This window comes from Phaenicophaeus curvirostris, chromosome 1 (assembly GCF_032191515.1).
Source record: "Phaenicophaeus curvirostris isolate KB17595 chromosome 1, BPBGC_Pcur_1.0, whole genome shotgun sequence".
In the NCBI taxonomy this organism is placed as follows: domain Eukaryota; kingdom Metazoa; phylum Chordata; class Aves; order Cuculiformes; family Cuculidae; genus Phaenicophaeus; species Phaenicophaeus curvirostris.
The window spans coordinates 31,425,892-31,446,161 of record NC_091392.1 but is presented as its reverse complement, the minus strand read 5'-3'; the positions used below and the strand labels follow the sequence as shown (position 1 = coordinate 31,446,161).

Here is a 20,270-nt window from a genome sequence, read left to right as displayed (position 1 = left end):
AAGGTGGAACTCTGGCAGATCTATCTTGGCTTAAATTAGCCACGAAACTCAACGTGCAGCAACTAGCCTCAGATCAGACTGTATCTACACCCACAGTAGTCACCTAGACCATAATCATAAATATTCACATGCCAGCATTGTCAGCAGGGGTAGGAATCTCTTGCTTGTTCATTTCCTTTCAGTGCTGATCCCTCCTTAGTGCTGCCACAGACATTGGTATGATCAGAGATATGATCTGCACAGAAATAAATACGGGTACTGCTCATGTGGGTAAGTTCCCTATCCTGTTTCACTGAGCAACTGCACAAAAGCACAAAGCAGGAGACACTGAAGGCTGGGCAGACCTTCGCCTTCTGGCAGTAACGCTGACTCAAGCCACTTGAAAATTTATGTTAAGCTATGTCCTATCTATGGTGTACACTTACAAATCCAGAAGGAATTATCATAATAACCTACCTAGACAGAAGGTACAGAAATACTCTGTAGTCAGACTAGAACATAATCCCAAAAAGAAAAATTCACATCTTGATGAAGCCGAATCCTATAATAACTTGTTCGACTGATTGTCTATCCTTTCAGCCAAAAAAAAAAAAAGTGCTGGCTGTTTGCCATGTCCGAGCACTGGACCTTGCAATACATTTGCTGGACTGAAGGTTCTGTCCTCAAGTCAAATTTGAGCAAGTCACGCTCTGATCTTCCTCTTACCCTTTCAGTTCTCTAACTATAGGGCTTATTTTCCAATTTCATCATCAGTTTCATTATTTTTCCCTGATCTTCTCCAATTTTACAAAATCATTCCTCAGTTGTGGAAGCCAAAATTGAAAAAAAAAATCTTGAAACAGTGGTTGTTCCAGAGCCCACAAATTAAGGTAAAATGTCCTCTTTATAGACACATTTTATATTTACCATTACATCTGCTGAAAAGCCATTAGGATGCTCAATTCCTTTACAGTACAAGCGCTTCAAGAGAACTCACTCTTAAGAGAAGTCTCTTAATATGGCTTTGCTTGTTCATTCCTTGACATAACAGATTTACATTTGATTTATTGAAACAATAGTGGGTTTTCATCTTAATAAAACAAGACAGACTAAGGAAATGGCCTGTCACTCATGTGCTTTGAGGTGTTTCAGTAACCATTCATCCTGCAGCTCCTACCATTATAAGAATATAGGACTAGCCCACCTAGACCAGACACACCTAGGATCAGGCATTTCCAAGAACAGTGAATCTGGCAGGAGTGACATAATTTTTTCCATGATTTCTACTTATCTCTAAAACTTTCAGACAGCCTTGAACCCTCACATGCAATATTTTCTATGACTTAGTTAAGAAAGACAATGATATTTTTGTTTCTCTGTATATTTACACCTAAATTCTCAGCCTCAGAATTTAATCCAGAGTCATTCCAGTCCTTTCAGTGTATGTGCAGTAAATTCTCCAGTTTAGCTGCATCTTGTGTACTAAAGCATGTAGGGTTTGGGGTTTTTTTTCATTTCCTAACTTTCCATTTCACTGACATGCTCTTGTACCATTCTCTAGAATTCCAGTTTTCATGTGGGAGCTCTTCAGGACAGCTCTGCTAAAACCAACAACAGCCTCTGCTTCCACTTCTATGACTTTTGGCAAGACACATAGTGTCACCACCCCAAAGAATGATACCTTTTCTGCAAAATACTGAGAAAATTACATAATAAGATTTAAAAATTGGTGAGGAGATGCAAAGAAGTATTTTAATAATACTGAAAATCACTGACCTCTCAAGTATTTCAAACATGTCAGCTTTCAAAATTTTTAGCCGTTTTTGACTTGAAATCATCATGTTCACATAAGAAGGCATGGTATTAATTTCCAAGATGATGAACGCTTTGATGCACTGAGTTCTCTACAGCTCTAAACAGCTGAAGAGATTAATAACAGAGCTTACAAAATTCCAATGAGTAGAAAGCTAAAAGCAGAAGTCAGAATTCCATTACCAGGCAGTCAGTAGGTGCATTATGCAACTTACCAAATAGGCGCTGATGGAAGAGAAATTTCCCAGCTATCAGTCCTGTGAGAATGGCAAGCAGCCACAGAAACACCTTCAAGAATCTCCAGCCTCCTCCTTCAGGGTATTTATTTGTTACAAAGGAGAAACAATTACCAACAACAATAACATTGGCTTCTGTCTGACTGTGAGATACTGGGTCCTCAGCAAATATTAAGAAGTTAAAGAAGATCACTAAGTAAGCCACAACTAATCGAGACCAGGGGTGCTGGAAGTAGTAGCGGAAGTCTTTATCCATCCTCGGAGACTGCAGAACTGTCCTCTTTGCCTGTATATAAAGAGACAAATGCACAACGTTATACATACTCAGAATTCTCAGAGCTTAGGAGATACCTGCAGAATACAAAAATCAAATCACTGTAACCTTGTCATCAGTAATTTTTAATATTTCAGACTTGACTAGCAATTAAAGTTTCAATCAAAAGGCACTGTTACATTCAGGTAGGGAAAATATGAAATTGCTGCCCATTCCAGTGTAAAAACAACAAATATATACATTACAGCACAGGATTTTTAGTCTCAAATATTTCCATACTAGTTCTTTAAAATTACAGCTTCATAATGGGGCATGAAAATACAGCATGTAAGAACATCACAGGCTACATGAAACTCAGAGTGCCATTCCGAACACATTCAAAAAAATAGAACATATTTCATAAATGTCTGTGCGAAGCCTAAACTGACTCCTTACAAGAGTAGGATGGACAAGCTCATAGGGCCAGTGAGGTCTTTTACTGCTTCATCTCCTGGAAGCTCACATGTCTATTCCCCAGCAACGTCTGAAACTTGTGTTTATATGAAGGAAAAACATGATGGAAAAGTTGCTAGAATTAATCCTTGAAGGTCAGGCAAGTCTGTGGAAACCTTTTCATTGACTTCAGGGACTACACCTATAATTAAGCATATTTTCAGAGCTGGAAAAGAAGAGTTCTCTGAGCACAGACTCCTCTGTACAAATACATAAGCTGTATTTTGAAACTTGCCTACTTACGAAGTATGGCTATGGAAAAATGCAACTGAGCATGGTGAACATTTCGGTTGTTTACCATTTGATTTCTTTTTCTTTTTATTCACAACAAATTAGTTGTTTCATCCCATCGAACCCCTTTGTATGCACAAAGACACAAGGCCTTTGTGTTATGGAACACTATAATTATTCAAGGGACATGGAGTGTAGGAAGAAAATGGGGAAAAAAAAGAGTATCTAATAATATTGCTTGTTTATTACAGTATGATCCTTGAAGGATACAGTGTACTTAACAGCACAGATTTTTGCAAATGTCATATGCCCTGCACGAAACTAAAACCCAAACCCAAATTACAGCAAAAGACCTAAAAAACCCAATTACTCATCTGCTCTTGGACTTCTGACTAAGCGTCACTTTGCAAACTTAGAAACGGCTTGAATCACCGCGTCTCCCTTTAGGTAGCCCCTTCAAAATCATCTCTCTCACTATATATTTGCAACATAACCAGTCGGCACCCACGAAACCAAAGGGATAACAGAGCCTCTCAGCAGGTTCAGGCAACACACCAGGTAAACAATAAAACTGAACGGCGTCCCATTATGCATAAATTACATACAAAAAGGAAAAAAAAATCCCCACCTAAGGGAGTCAAAAAGTTGGCACAGGGAAGCGTCAGTCCTTGGAAAAGTTTATGGATAAAGTGATATAAGGCGCGGGTCACCGGCCCTGCAGCCCAAGCGGGTACCGCTCTGGAGCCATGAGGATGCCCAGAGGGATTCCGCCTTCTCCTTTCTTCCTGCGAACGGGAAGAAAAGTTTGGGTGTTTCCTTAGGCGTCTGAACCACCTTCAAGCCCCAGCGGGGCTGGCGATGGGCAGCCGCCGGACCCCCGAGAGCTGCCTCCCGCCCCCCCGGAGTGCAGCTCGCCGGGAGGCGCCTCCCCGCGCGGGAAGCGGCGCTGGAACCGGCGGCCGCGGCGCCAACTCGCTCCCCGAGACCCCCCGGGTCTCTCCCCCGTCTCTCCGCCACCGGGGGGGCCGCGCCCCGCTCGCCCCTCGCCACCTGCTCCCGGGCGGGGTCTCCGCGCCCCCCCCCCCCCCACTCCCCCGCCTCACTCACCGCCTCGGGGCTCCGGCAGGGCCCCCCCGGCCCCTCGGGCGCTGACAGCGGCCGCCCCGCCCCGCCGCCGCCGCAGCCGCTCCCGCCCCGCCCCGCGCCGCTGCGGCAGCGGCCCCCGCGCCCCCCCGGCCCCGCCGGCAGCGGGAGGGCTCGCTCCGGCGCCGGGAACGGCGAGAAGCCGCTCGGTTGCCGCGGGAAGCGGCCGTAGGAAGCGCGGGGTCGAATCTGGGGACGCGTTTACCTCAGAGCGGCGGCGCGGGGCTGGCGGGGATTGCCGGGTCGCTCAGAGCCCTCGTGTCTGGGAGAGGAGAGCGCTCTGTGCCCTTTCGGGGGGGCTCCCGCGGGCGGTGTGGTCACCGTGCCGGGCGCGGTGTCCCCGTGCACCCGGCGAAGTGGTTGACATGGCACTTGAGGGTTTTGATGCGAGCTGTGGTCCCTAGTGCCGGTGCGCTGCCGCTGCTGACATCCCAGGAAAACGTTCACAGGATGCTCTTGGCGCTGCATCCTGACTGGGTCTTAGTGCAAGACATAGAATCATAGAATCTCCAGGTTGGAAAAGAGCTCTTGGATTATGGAGTCCAACCATTCCTATCTGCCACTAAACCGTGTCCCTCAGCACCTCGTCCACCCATCTTTTAAACACCTCCAGGGAAGGTGAATCAACCACCTCCCTGGGCAGCCTGTGCCAGTGCCCAATGACCCTTTCCGTGAAATATTTTTTCCTGATATCTAGCCTGAATCTCCCCTGGTGGAACTTGAGGCCATTCCCTCTCGTCCTGTCCCCTGTCCCTTGGGAGAAGAGGCCAGCCCCCTCCTTTCTACAACCTCCTTTCACGTAATTGTAGAGAGCAATAAGGTCCCCCCTCAACCTCCTCCTCCCAACCCCAGCTCCCTGAGCCGCTTCTCGTAAGGCTTGTTCTCCAGCCTCTTCACCATATTCGTTGCTCTTCTCTGGTCATTGCTGGAGACAGGTAAAACCAACTTGAAGTTGCCAGGCACAGCCTCAATGTATTGTTGTGAAAAGTAAGGTAACTCCATTGGAGCAGATATCTGAAAAACGGTATCAAACTTAAAACATGGATAAACAGTTGGCTGCTTCAAGCTAAGGCACAGAGGAATGTGGCTGATGTCCACTGAGGAGCGTGGAAGGGTCTCTAGGTGAGTCATGTTGTGGAAAACCAGCATAACCAGAACAAGCATCACATAAAGACTCGTGAATCCTTTCTGTACTTATAGCAATACAGCTTTATACATGTTTACAATACAAGGGGAGGGATTTTTTAGAAAGGCTTGTATTGATAGGGCTAGGGGCAATGGCTATAAATTGGAGAGGGGCAGATTTAGACTACTTATAAGGGGGAATTTCTTCACCATGAGAGTGGTGAGGCAGTGGCTCAGGTTGCCCAGGGAAGCTGTAGATGCCCCATACCTGGAGGTGTTCAAGGCCAGGTTGGATGGGGCCTGATCTAGTGGGAGGTGTCCCTGCCCATGGCAGGGGGGTTGGAACTGGATGATCTTTAAGGTCCCCTCCAGCCCAAACCATTCTATGCTTCTATGTTTGTAAATAAACACAAATGTATTGAAGGTATGTGATATAAACACCACATTATCTTCCTGACTGAGGACTTGCAAGACCCTCAATTTAGATAGAAAGATGCAACAGTCAATATTTAACACTAACACCACCACCCCACATTCCCCCCCCCGGCTATCTTTACAGTAAACAGAAAATTAAAATATTCAGAGACAAAAAAACAGCATGTGTCATGAGACCGTATGGAAATACAGCATATAGCACTGCCTCTTCTTGCAACAGTTCTGTGTACACTGCCGTGCTTGCAGAACTCAGCCTCCTTCTGTTCAGCAATTGAAAATTCACAGGAAAGTCAGCAGCACCTACCACAAAAGAAAACACACTCTTCATACAGCTACACACTAAAATCCTCTTTAGCTCAGATGGAAACACATGCTACAACTGCAAAGCATTTGTGAACTTTCTTTCAGATGGTAAATCAGTGAGCAAGTTTTTGAAGCCACTAAGTCAATGAAGTGAAATCATCTACTTTTCCATTAAAGTAACCAAAAGCATAAGTGCACCATACACCTTCCCCAAATTTCATGTTGCAATTCCTTTCTTAAAGGAAACTAATAATTTTCCAAAAAATGCAATATTTCACCAATATATAAAAAAAGCTGGACCACTCCTATTCTTTTTATTTTTTAAATCAAGCAGCCAAGATTCAGTTAATGAAATACATACCTGAACAGCAATAATTAACAAATCTAAGTAGACTAATCAAGCCCACTCACTAAAAAACAGGAATTGCCAGCAACAGAAGAATGCAAACTCTTATCTACAAAATTGTCAGCAAGTGAACAGGCCAGCAGTAAAACCGGTAAGCTGAACCTAAAAGGCAGGTTGAATCAGGACAATGAGTCATCTTAAAATGCTAGTTTCGATACTTGTGAATGAAACTGTTTTACCAGCACTCCTACTACAAAATATAATAACTCTTGTGTAAAGGTTATTGTTTTACATTTGGTTTTCAGCAGAGAGCTGTGTGTATTGAATCAACCCCATATAGATCTTTCCACAGTATCAATTTCTGGAGAGTCATTTGACACTCAGATCTGAGGAATCAGCCTTCTGCACATTAGTCTGTAACTGGAAAGTTCTCTTACAGGACTCAGCTGCCTCAGACAACTCTGTCAAGTGCAGGAACATGCACTGAGCTACAGTATGTTCCAAAATAATGATGCTGTACTAAGGAATGGGTTTCTTTGCTTTTCTATGCCAAAGCAGAAATGCAAGTTTTTTCACTGAAAAAAGCTGCAGCTCAAAACTAAAAAGACTTGTATAATCACTCTATTCAAAAGCAAAATAAAAAGAAAATGCAATTCTTTATAAAATCATGTAAATCCAGGACTGAAAAGTAATTCTGGAGATGGAAAAAAAAAATGCTACAGCTGCATCTGAGAAAGCTCTCTGGTACTCCATGTGGTCTATATCAAGTATGTGCTTGGCTGCTTGATCCACAAACCTGTGGGTCACTTAACACCCATGAAATTTAACAGAACCGCATCATAACTGAGGCTGGAAGTGACCTGTGGAGATCCTCACAGTTTGGCCTTATGGTCAGACCAGGATTGGGTCCAGCTGAGTTTTAAATATATTCAAGGTTGGAGACTCCACAACTTCTCTGGGCAACCTGTTCCAACATTCAACCACACTCACAATAAAAACATGTTTTCATATGTTAAATTGAACTTGTTCTGTTTCTTTTTGTGCCCATTGACTCTTGTCTAGACAGCTCTGAGAAGAGCCTGGCTTCACCTTCTTTCTCCTTTTAGATGTATCAATAAGATTCTCTACCCTGAGCCTCCTCTTTTCAAAGTTAAACAGCTCCAGCTCTCTCAGCCTGTCCTCCCACTCCTTTCATCCTCAGTAGCACAAATGCTTCTTCCATGGCTTGCTGCTTAGAATCATAGAATCAGAATAACTAGGTTGGAAGAGACCCACCGGATCATCCAGTCCAACCATTCCTATCAAACACTAAACCATGCTCCTTAGCACCTCATCCACCCGTGCCTTAAACACCTCCAGGGAAGGTGAATCAACCACCTCCCTGGGCAGCCTCTTCCAGTGCCCAATGACCCTTTCTGTGAAGAATTTTTTCCTAATGTCCAGCCTAAACCTCCCCTGGCGGAGCTTGAGGCCATTCCCTCTTGTCCTGTCCCCTGTCACTTGGGAGAAGAGGCCAGCACCCTCCTCTCTACAACCTCCTTTCAGGTAGTTGTAGAGAGCAATGAGGTCTCCCCTCAGCCTCCTCTTCTCCAGGCTAAACAACCCCAGCTCTCTCAGCTGCTCCTCGTAAGACCTGTTCTCCAGCCCCTTCACCAGCTTTGTTGCTCTTCTCTGGACTCGCTCCAGAGCCTCAACATCCTTCTTGTGGTGAGGGGCTTCATTCCTTTAAATCTCAAAACCCCATTACAGAGGGAGTGTGCTCCTAATGTATTTTTCTTCCATCCCACTATTGTGGACTGACCCTGGCCAGTAGGTAAGCACCCACATAGCTGCTAGCTCACTTCCCTCACTCCTCCCCGAGTGGGATGGGGGGAGGATAGGAGGAGACAGAGTCAAGATAAAGAAGGCTTAATGAGTGAAGAAAAAAGTGAGAATTAATAAAATGTAATAAGTAAAGATACAAAACCAAAGTGATGCTAAGGCAGTCACTCGCCAAGGGCCACAGGCAGACCAATGCCTGGTCAGTGTCTGATAACCAGCTTTGAAGCCAACCCCCATACCACCCTTTCCTCTACCCACTGTTATTGCTGGGCATGACATTGCACAGCGTAGAGTATCCCTTGGGTCAGCTGGAGTCAGCTGTCCTGACTGTGTCCCCTCCCAGCTTCTTGCCTATCCCTAGCCTGCTAACTGGAGTGGGAGTGTGGGCAGAGTGGGAAAAAAAGCCTTGACCCTGTGCCAGCAGTGCTCAGCAATAACCAAAACATCAGCATGTTTTCAACAGTGTTTTAGCCACAAACACAAAACAGAGCACAATATTGCTGCTATGATGAAAGTTAACTCCATCCCAGGTCAGATTCTGTATGCTTGCAAAAAATATCCTTGGAACAAGATTTGTACACCCCGGAAATTTCACGGTTACAGTAATAGCAACCTGTCTTAGCTATACCACTTAAGATCTACTAGTTATCTGCATCCCCAACTTGTTCCTTACTACAAGAAGAGAGAGCAGCACATTAAAACATAAAACGAATGGAGAAAAAAACAAAAGGTGACAGCAGTTGGTGTATAACTAAAGAATTAAATAATTCAAGAACACAGAAGAAAGAAGATAAAAATATATAACCCGTGGGGAGTAAGAATGTCAAGTTAATCAGAGATAATGACATTGCAAATACGTTTTACTATTAGATGTGAAAAATAAAATTGTCTAAAAGAAGTTATAACAGGAAAAATGTTTCTGATGCATATGTGGAAAGCATAAACAGTGCTTTCAAATTATGTAACATTGAAATACTTCCCATTAAATAAATAAAATCAAAGGATTGTAGACAGCAGCAACTTAAATTAGACATTTATTTTTAAATGGCAGGTCGAAGACTTATTAGAAAAATAAATTAAAGATGTGATAGCAATGTTAATCATTAAATTTGTTTCCTAACAGCTTCTGAAATGCTGAAATAAATTCATACAACCAGAAGAAAGTTAAAGGGTAAATAGGATGACCAACTTGGTTACAGGCTTCCCAGGCTGACAGCTAGCATGGGGAAAAATATGGGAAAGGCAGGTTCAGCTCTCAGTTTCTGAAAGAAGTGTAAGGAATTAAAACTGGAATGACCAAATGGCACACACACACATATGGAGAGCCAGAGTAGTCACCAGATTTATTGGTGACTTTGGCCTAACTAGTACCTCTGTTTCTACAAAAGCAACCAGCAACAGTACTCAGTGAGAGAACACCCTCTTTGAAAAACTGTTCTGATGGAACCTTAGGACAAAAGGCGTTTGCTTGGTTAGGTTAGTACCACCATGCATGAACTCCTCAAGGCATTTATGGGATCGGATATCTACTGACATGTCAATGAAAGAACAAGAGTGACAAAAAATCAACATTATAAATAATACACAGATAAGGCCTCCAAGTCATGACAAAGGGCCTTGTTTCTGAGTCTAACATTTTTCATCAAAGAAACAAGAAAGAGATTGCAAATTAATGAAAATGAGGGAAAACAAAAATAATGGCAAAAAGACACACTTCTGACACTATAACTTCTGGACTCTTTGACTCATTGGATACAATCTAAAACATTTCAAACCAAATATAAATGTGAATAAGAATAAAACATACTTGCTGTTTCTGTAAGACAGAAAAAAAATTAAAAATACCTTGGAAGTAGATTTTAACAAATATAAATTATCATCTAGCAAAAAATGTTAATGGAATCTTGGGATCTGAGTGATTAATATATATTTTTTGATCCTTGTCAAGCAAGTTGGAGTTTACAAAGATAAAGTCAGGGTATCGTTTCATCATTGCTGATAGGTTAAATTATAAAAATAAAATTTTGAGGAGAACTTAATATATATGTCTAATTTTGCAACACCAATGCAACTTGAGAGAAAAAAACAGTACGAGAACCAGAGCATTAAGTGACCTTTTACATACGTTGAAACAGAACTTCAGTCCTGTTTTAAGCAAAGCTTAAAGCTGAAGCTTTCCTGGAAGTTTTGAAGATGACAGTCAAGTGATAAACAAAACTTACATCCAAATGAAGTAATTCCTTCTGTTCACCTAGACTAAATTACTCCAAGGAAGCATGATTCTACTTCAAATAATCTATACTGATTTCAAACAGACAGACAGCATACACCTTAGATAAAATCACTAAAGAACTGTGTAGTGAGGCGAATTTACAGCACTAATTAAATACCTTTTAAATGCATCTGCTGGCCATATGGGTGCTTTCAATTAATAGTACCACTACATGTAGCTTGTGTAGTAGGAAGAGAACGGAATAAGCAGCTTGAAGCTACTTTGATAGTTACATATACAGAATTAGAGGAAACACAAATTAAGAAACAGCAGCATCCGATTTCAGCCTGCCATGGGTGCTGCTTAACCACACTGTCCAAGTTTATTGCAATGGTAAAAGAAGACTTCAGAAAGGTTGAATTAAAGCTTGAAGACAAAGGTTAGAAAAATAGTAAGTGGTAACAGAAGGTCTTTGAGAACAGAAAATATGCTCTCATGTTGCTGAACTCTAGTAAGAAAAATATAACATCACAGGTTTTGTTTAGTATGAGCTTTCTATTCTTTCTGTATAAGCAGGCCTCAGATTACTATCTGACAGGAAAATAATTTAAGTTTTGTTGGTTTATTCGATACTACAGAAAAAAAAATCATTAAAAGTAATGAGGGGTAATTTCTTCACCTCACACAGGACCAAAAAAGTCTTGTGTTTTCTCCTCTTTTAAAATACTGTATCTCATTGTATTCTTCCAAAGTGCAATCAGGAACTGTACACTGAACTCCTGTGCTTTGTATAGCTACAGTAACAACACATTGCCTTTGTTAAAAAAAAAGTTTAAAAGCTTTACTGTGTTGTCACATAAGTTCCCTGTGAATTAATCCTTTTGCTATTAGAACAACTGAAAGGTGTAGCATGACAAAAATTTTTTATCTTGACAGAAATACTGCTCTTAAATTCAAGTAGAGTGTGATAACCCAAACAATTAAATTACTTTATTTTCAAATCTCTGCCTACCAAAAATTAGAATGTGTTATCTTATACAAGAAAAGGAATTTGAGTGCTGATCATGCACTGTCATATACAACTGACTGGATTAGGGGGAACAGAATCACAGCCAGGGCAGAGAGTACTGTGAGACACTGGCTGCTACGCTGTGAGTCTCAACAGAGGCTATGGCAAACCAGACACACCACTAATCTAACTGAGGAGCAAATATGTCCCTGCTAAAGCAGACACATACAGGTGTCTTGTGCAAAGAATGGCTTGTCCAAGCAGTGTATCAAACCCCCGGAATCCAATGGAGCTATGCTTGCTGACAACTTCACTGTGACTGTCCAAATAGTAGCACTTGGTGAATCAGAAATGTAAACTCACTGAAAATAATCAAATGTACCAATATTAAACAGGAGAGAGATAATCATAGTCTGAAGATAACTAATAATAGGATCATATATACACTGCTATGCCTACAGAGTGGGGCTTTTTTACTGTCAGATTTTTAGTTCCAGACAAGTGATGAGAAGATGAAGTTTTGTGACCTTTGTTTAAATTTTCTTCTCACTGGATATAGGGATATGCAGAATCTATTATGCAAATAGACATTTTTCCAATGGCAAAAGAACAGCCTGTGGCAAATGCCTGTTATTTTTAGCTCACACTAATGCACTGTGAAAATGCAGCATAGTTATGCAAAAAAAAAAAATTACAATCATAAATGTAATAAATTATTTAGCAGCTGGAAATCCATTCAAAATGGGCACGCACTCTGAATAAGTACCCAAGAGAACAAGTGATAATGTACAGTGGAGTCAAAATGTCCTTTGTTTGTTTATTGAATTTCCTTTCATTTATAACACGAGCAGTGAGTGCACTGAGGAATATTTTGGAACTAAAATGAAGCACTGGAGACCTTCAGCTTTTGCTGAGACATAGAACGCATCTAGGTTTGTGTGTGCCTGTGAGGGTCTGCTGCTGCTGGCAACTAAGTGCAAGGAGCTGAGCACTTAAATGCTAAAAGAGAACAATACAACTACTTCAGGTTTTACTGCAAGTCTTTTTCCTACCGTTCTTCCACATTGCTATCTATTTAAATAGAAAACACTGCAGAGTAAGGATCTGTGTTAGAGTTTCACTTTGTCATATCCCAGAATGCTTTCTGCAAGCAATTAGTAATAAAGTCCCTAACTGGCTTCATGGAACCCTTTGGGATAAAGCTTCCCATGTTTTCTTGTTAGTATTTTTTAAGACTAATTTATGGGTATAAACTGGGTATCACTTTTGAGTGACAAAAGAGAAAAGCCTGTCTGACTGAATTTCTCTCATTTCTCAGTTTCCTCCTCTCCTTTGAAAAGCTAACTGTATCCCAGCAGGCCAACTGTATCCTGGGCTGCATCAAAAGAAGCATGACCAGCAGGTCAAGAGAGGTGAATCTGCCCTGCTACTCTGCTCTGGTGAAATCCCGCTTGGAGCCCTGCATCCAGCTCTGGAGTCCTCAATACAGGAAAGACATGGATCTGTTGGATCAGGTCCAGAGGAGGACATAAGTGATCAGAGGGATGGAACATATCTCCCATGAAGAAAGGAAAGAGTTGGGGTTGTTTGGCCTGGAGAAGGGAAGGCTCCTTGTAGTCTTTCAGTACTTAAAGGGGGTTATAAGGAAGATGAGGACAGACTTTTTAGTAGGGTATGTTGCATTAGGACAAAGGGCAATTGTTTTAAATCTAAAATAGGATCGATTCAGACTAGATATAAGGAAGATGTATTTTCTGATGAGAGTGGTGAAACACTGGCACAGGTTGTCTAGAGTGGCTGCAGGTCCCCCATCTCTCAAAGCATTCAAGGTCAGGTTGGTTGTGGCTCTGAGCAACCTGATCTAGTTGAAGCTGTCCCTGCTGATTTCAGGGGGGTTTGACCAGATGACCTTTATAGTTCCCTTCCAACCCAAACCGTTCTGTGGTTCTATGATTCTATTAGGTCTAATATATTCATATGCCATATATGACATAGAGATACAGGTAAGAACGTGGGATCTCAGGAAGGATAGGCAAAAGGTCAAAGAAAAATAAGACAAAATACTGAAAGTTTTCAAATATTGATACTCTTAGGCTACAAGATAAATAGTCTTAGCAAGGCCCAGAGGCTCTGCAACACTGTGATTGAGACAGGAAGTGACTTAGGGCTTTGTGTCTTCAACACAGAGTGTAAACAATGCCTTGGCCAGAGTTGTGTTTGCTTTATCTAGCACTAGTTTGTACTGACTGTACCCCATTATGAGAGGAACAGCCATTTCTGTAGTAACGGAAAACAACATTAAAAAAATGCATGTAATCAGCCTAGTGCTGGTATTTCAGCTAATAGTATTTCACAATGACTCAATGCACTTACCTAAAGTAAATATTAAATGAAAGTGGAATTAAGTATGAGAGGAACATTGCCCAGCATCTCTCTTTTAAGTTCACCAGGAAAATTACAGGATCCATGCTAGTGCAGCACCAGTGTATCACCCTAGGTAACTGGCCATTAAAAGCAGTTCACTTATTCCCTACTAGTAGAGTCCTGTCTGTACCAAAGCCAGTGAGAGAAATCTTGACCCTTCTTTTAGTGAGGTCATGTTACATGTTTAGTGAGGTCATGTTATCCTGCATGTAACATTAGGGAAAACAGAAGTATAATCTCTAACTTTTGCAATATGCATATTCAACTAATTGATTTTATTCTTTAAGTTGGAAGGGACCCTAAAGATCATCTAGTTCCAACCCGCTACCATGGTTATTGTTTTTAAAATGTTTCTAGTAACAGGAATACTTGAGTGAGGAAATCTTTGAGAAAATTACTACTTTCCAGAGTACTCAAAACTACCTACCACCTCATTAGATCATGCAGTTTGAATACTGCTCTGCACAGAGACTTGACTACTGGCCAGACAAGCCACCCACTGTCAGCAGGTAGTTAACTTGGCAGATAAGGTCTACTTTAAATCTAGACAGTATAGTATTTGGTAGCTCTCTGACAGGGCTCACTATCTTTTTAAGAGGGGTCCTTTTACAGTCACCTTGTGTTGAGCTCTCAATATGATCATCCAAATGGGATTGAAACAGTTCCAAGCACATTTTCTATCTCATCGAGAAACTGCTAGCAAATCCAGTGGTATCTAGTTGACATAAAAGTGTTAAAGGAGAGGCTGCTGAAAGATATTGAACGTACCCAGTCTCTTAAAAAATAAAAGGATATTGGAACAATTTTTCTAGATTGAGATCTAGATTGAGAGGAAGGTTTTATACAAACAGCAGCTCATGCTTGTCTTGGAGTTTTTTCCAATACAAGATGTTGATTTTGAATATGTGTTATTTAATTCTTTTAAGTGGCAAGATGACTTCATTCCTATTGAACAAGGATAATAATATGGGTTCAGTTACTGTTTTGTTATTATCTTTGATCTGGGCTACAGCAATGCAACACGCCTTGCTATAAATAATGAGTACATTTCTTTAGCCACTCACCCTACTAGAGCAGATTATGTCCTGCTTCTGTTTCCTGTGCCATCTTCTCCTAGAATCCAGTCAAATTTAAAACCTTGGTATTCATGGTCAAGGATATGATGGTGAGAGAAGAAGGCATGCATACGCTAACTTAGTCTTGACAGCTTAAAATGGAAATTGTAACTTATAAATCTATTCCAAGGGCCTAAGGGAACTGTCCAGGTCTTTATAATAAAGTGGTTTTTTGCTTTCTTTGACCCAAGAGATCCAAGAATCACTTTGAACATGATATAAAATGAAAAATAAAAAGCTCTACACACAAAGAAGCTTGGAACTTGTAATCAATAACTGACCAAGAATAGATTTAAAATAATTAAAATAGTTTTTTCCCACTGCAGAGAAAAGTCAAAATTGAGAACCACAGAGATACCAGTCATACTGCTTAGTGCACTTCAGAAATGCATTCAGTAACACCATGGAGTCAGAACAGAAAATCTGAGAAGAGTGGCTGAAAGGGTGACTGGATCACAAATAATTTTCCACAGTGATTTTTCAGTGGTATTTACATGTTAGTTAATCGCTACTGTTAGGGTAAGTATATTAATGAACAAACAACATATGAGAAATTTCATAATTTAAAAATGACCAAGAGCATGAAACAAATTGACCACCATATGGCCCATTATGTTGTGCATAGAGAATGCAGACATGCCACGTCTTGTGTCTATATACAGATTAACCAGATCAGAAAATGGTAAAAATGGACCAAAACATCAACAAACCATATTCACAATCAACTCCTTAATAATGTCTGGAAGTACTTACTAAAACAGAGATATGTAAGAAATGTGGGGATTTCCACCAATTGTGTTTTGGGCTTTTTTTCAGTTTATTTCACAAGACATTTGCTTCTTACTATCAAAGCACATCAAAATATTACAAGAATCAGTCATCTAGAACTTTCAGAATCGCAAAAACTATTGTTGCAAAACTGGTTTTGTCTACAGTGGTGGCTGGGAAATCTCCAGTACTTCAAATCTGGCTATCTGTTATACTGTAATTCAGCTCATAGTAGTTGTCTATCTAGCATGTTCCTGACCACCCAGAGGCAACACCTACTGTGTCAGCTGTTTAAGCAGCCAGAAAGAAAAGCCCCTCAGACTATCAATACTGTGACAGGAGTTAGGTGCTTTATTTGCTCATTTAAGAGAAATTTAAGAGAAATTAAGTATCTCAAAGCATAAAGAAATTCCAGAGTTATATGAAATTCCAGACTTACTGATGAATGTAAAGGGAGAGTTGTCCAATAAAATTACTTGCTATAATGGCTAGACAGTGACGAGTTCTTATAGCAGTACTTCTTAATAGCAGATTATCCATAAACTCTATCCATCACAAAGAAATACCTTTTTATTTGACTTGAACATAGTGTGTTAGCTGATCAGAGCTATTTACTGAGACTTACAAACTGGTAACACCGGCACACCCAGAAATCAAAGTTCATTTTGCTAGGAACACCTTTCACACATATTCTCAAAGTTTTAAGCAAATCTCACTCCATGAGTGGTGTGCTTTCTAATTTCTTTGCTTAACTCCCTGTGGCTGTATGGGAATAGAGATCTCTGGAACCAGACAGAGCTGAAGAAATGCAATTTTAACATATTTATTTCTTAAGGAAGTAGTTAATATTCATTCTTACTCTATATGGAAGAAAGTTCATGTTTCTGATGGACTGACTTTCTAATACTATAATTATCTTACGAAAATGTTGTTATTTTTGAAGAACGTGCTGATGGGGGGAAAGAATAATCTAAGATGAACATTTGAAGAGTGTTAGGATGGAGATCTACAGGCAATGGAGGTCCATAGCAATGGACATGAAATGGAAATGAAGTTGTAACATTGCCCAGTAAAAAGGTTTTCATTCCTCAGCTGCTGGAAATGTGTTTAACGTCTGAAGTGTCACCTCAGGATAAGTATGGATTACAGTAATAAAAGCTGTATGCAAAAAAATTGTATTTCCATTGTCAGATGGACAATTATAGTCAAACCTGGAAAAGGCCTTCCTGACAACATCACAACAGGAAAAAATGTTTGCATACCATTACAGAACTATGAACACAATTAACTGTGGATTCTGTAGAGCATAACCACAGCATTTAACAATCTAGCATGAGTGAATAGAGCATTGTTAAATCAAGGAAGAATTAAATGTACAGGGAAAGATAATAAAGACCTTGAAAATGAAAACAGGACCCAGAGGTCCCATGGAAAATGCAGTACCAAAGTCTATTAAAAACATTTCCTTTTTCAAAATGTTGTTTGTTATTCAGTTAAAAGTATCTTATTACAAATTGGGAAACTGCAATATGTTGTCTCTACCAAAACCATCACAGCTTTAACTAGATACAAAACAAGGTATACTGGAAAAAGTTAATTCAAGTACAGGGAAGAAACTATAAGCAATAGAATGAAAAAGGTTACTTAATGCATATGCTAACAAATAAACCTCGCTATTCTTATCCTGACACTCTCATGATTTGGATAGGAGTTTAATAACCAAAAACATTATACTAAGACTCTGAAGCACACTGAAGACTCTGAAGACTCTGAAGACTCTGAAGTTTAGGCATCTTCAATAGACATAAAAACCTTACTTGTGCTTGTTTCTGTGCAATCTCTCTTCCTTGTCAAATCTAAAACACTGCAATATAGGAAAGCATTTGCGATATTGAGATTTTAAAAAAATATATATACTTTATATATATATTGTCTTTTTGCCAAAAAGGTGCTAAAAAATGCCAGTTGGTAGGATCCTTGTTTCACATGAAGCAGATGTTAAGATCCCACTTCTGCACTTTAGAGCCTTCTGATAGATTGGTGGGAATTGATGTGGTGTGACCTCAGGTAGCCAAGGGGGTATCAATATGGCATCTTTATGGTCTTTAACACTCTGATATTTCCAGTTTAAGCACGTGTTTCCATTGAAAGCACAGTTCCACAGTCTTAACTATGCACCCTTGTTACTGCATTGCATCAATATTAGTGCTTCTGAGGACATACAACTAACTGAATCAACAAAACGATCGGTCCCTTCAGGACATCTGTCTATCAAGGCAAACTTTATTTTCCTTCATGAATTTTCAGGCAAATCCATGCTTTAAAAATGCTAACACCTACACAGGGGAGGAACCAAGACCACAGGACCTATGGCAGGTTTAGGTTTAAATGATTTAAACTGATTGTGATAGCACTACATCTTTGGTTGCCACTCTGGATGGTTGCTGGCACTCCTTTCCTCTTGTAAAAGCTCTTCTTTGAGAGTTGCTTTATTTCTTTCATAACATCTGTGCTCATGCAGGCTCATAACAGAGCAATTAGAGCTGACCCCTGGGTACCTGAGAGACTTCTCCTGTCTCTCATTTCTTGATTTCATGTGAAGCTGCAGCTTCTCTGTTTCCCTGGCTGCTGCAGTCCTCACAGTTAGTCCCAGCTCACTAGCTGGTGTCATGTCTCCATAGTGACTTTGTATTTGCCGGACCAGCATTACACAGCACAGCTCACATACTACAGTAACAGCGCTATTTCACATTTCCTAAATAGGACACTAAATCCCTCACCCACTGTGTTTAAACTGGATATCTGACAAAGCGCAGGCACCCACATCTATCAAGACAGCTGGCTTCAGAAATTCCAGAGCTACATGTCTCTGGAAGCTGGAAAGGTGAACCAGGGAAGGATTACCATACGCTTACCTTGTTCTTCTATTCACATCTGTGCCACTGGGCTAGGTATTTGGTATGCCTGGTTACAGCATTTCTTATGTTCTCAGGTTGTATAGTGATCCATAAACCCCCTGCTAACTCCCAGGAATCCAAAGGAATCATAAACATCAGGATGTGCCATGAAGTGCCCACAGCCCTGTTACATCTACAATTGCCTGCACATTTCACCTGTGGAATCTCATCCAGACCAGAGGAGAAATTAAAAATGCTAATGCAGTACAGGACATAAAAGCGATGGCTAAATAAGAGATAATTGCCATCTCCTTGTCATTAGAGGACAGTACTTCTCAACCTGTGGACAGAGGTGCCTGTGAAAGATAACTAGCAAAACCAAAACTACCTTCAGAACACGCTTAAATTTATTATGACTCTCTTTCACTGGGACCTTTAAAATAAAAAGTTTAGGGCAAATTTACCAAGGCAAGTTCAAAATGTGTAAAAACCTTTGGCCACGTGGACAGGCCACTCATTGAGAAGCCAGCACACCCTTTCCCTGTCTGGATCCATGCCTTGCCGATGCAGATGAGTGTCTCAACTGTCAGATCTATGCCAAAAGAGAAGAAAACTTTGTTATCATTGATGTGCTGTCCCCAAGTAGCAAATAATGCAAAATTAACAGAGAAAGACTGCCTTGTCAGGGGCGAGGGCTTGAGCTGAAAGAGCTATGGTTCCCATCTCTGCCTCCTGATTTCTGGGCTCTTTATCAAGTGAGTGTTTAATACAAAATTCCTGCTACACACAAGCAGCTTGGTGTCCCACTGTCCTTCCCTGCTGCTCCAAGCGAGAGCGGGAGGTCTCCCCAACAGGTTCCTAGAGATCAACTACATCCACCCCAGTTATTAACAGGCTGTGCAGGGAAGTGGTGGAAGCACCACCCCTGGAGGTGTTAAAATGTATAGATGTGGCGCTTCAGGATACCGTTTAGTAGGCATGCTGGAGTTGTGTTGATGCTTGGACTTGATGATCTTAGAGCCCTTTTCCAACCTTGACGATTTTATGATTTTATGATTCAACTAACAAACGAACCAGAGGGTCCTGTATTGAAATTGTATTGAAATTGTATTGAAGAGGAGGCTGAGGGGAGACCTCATTGCTCTCTACAACTACCTGAAAGGAGGTTGTGGAGAGGAGGGTGCTGGCCTCTTCTCCCAAGTGACAGGGGACAGGACAAGAGGGAATGGCCTCAAGCTTCGTCAGGGGAGGTTCAGGCTGGACATTAGGAAAAAATTCTTCACAGAAAGGGTCATTGGGCACTGGAACAGGCTGCCCAGGGAGGTGGTTGATTCACCTTCCCTGGAGGTGTTTAAGACACGGGTGGACAAGGTGCTGAGGGGAATGGTTTAGTGTTTGATAGGAATGGTTGGACTCGATGATCCGGTGGGTCTCTTCCAACCCGGTTATTCTATGATTCTATGATTCTATGAAATAGGGAATTGGCCCAACCCAGGTGTAGGACTTTGCACTTGGCCTTGTTGAACCTCATGAGGTTCTCACATGCCCACTTCTCCAGCCAGTCCAGATCCCTCTGGATGACATCCCGTCCTTCTAATGTAGCAACGGCACCACTCAGCTTGGTGTCATCTGCAATCTTGCTGAGGGT

The 20,270-nt window shown here is 41.2% G+C and overlaps 1 protein-coding gene across 3 annotated transcripts in view; it reads right to left on the bottom strand.

Annotated features, from left to right (window-relative positions):
• TMEM117 (transmembrane protein 117) overlaps positions 1-4,194 on the bottom strand; it is a 207,308-nt gene extending 203,114 nt beyond the window's left edge. For 2 of the 3 annotated variants that reach the window (XR_011336983.1, XM_069851952.1), the window contains exons 1-2: positions 4,132-4,194; positions 2,007-2,313 (exon numbers count right to left, since the gene is read on the bottom strand). Coding sequence is in view for 2 of the 3 variants with exons in the window: in XM_069851952.1 (XP_069708053.1) it covers positions 2,007-2,283 (277 nt within the window). In the remaining variant the exon portion in view is untranslated. Of the gene's footprint in view, positions 1-2,006; positions 2,314-3,652; positions 3,796-4,131 lie in introns of those variants that run through there. The other variant, XM_069851962.1, reaches the window with a different exon arrangement.
• Positions 4,195-20,270: the final 16,076 nt, after the last annotated feature.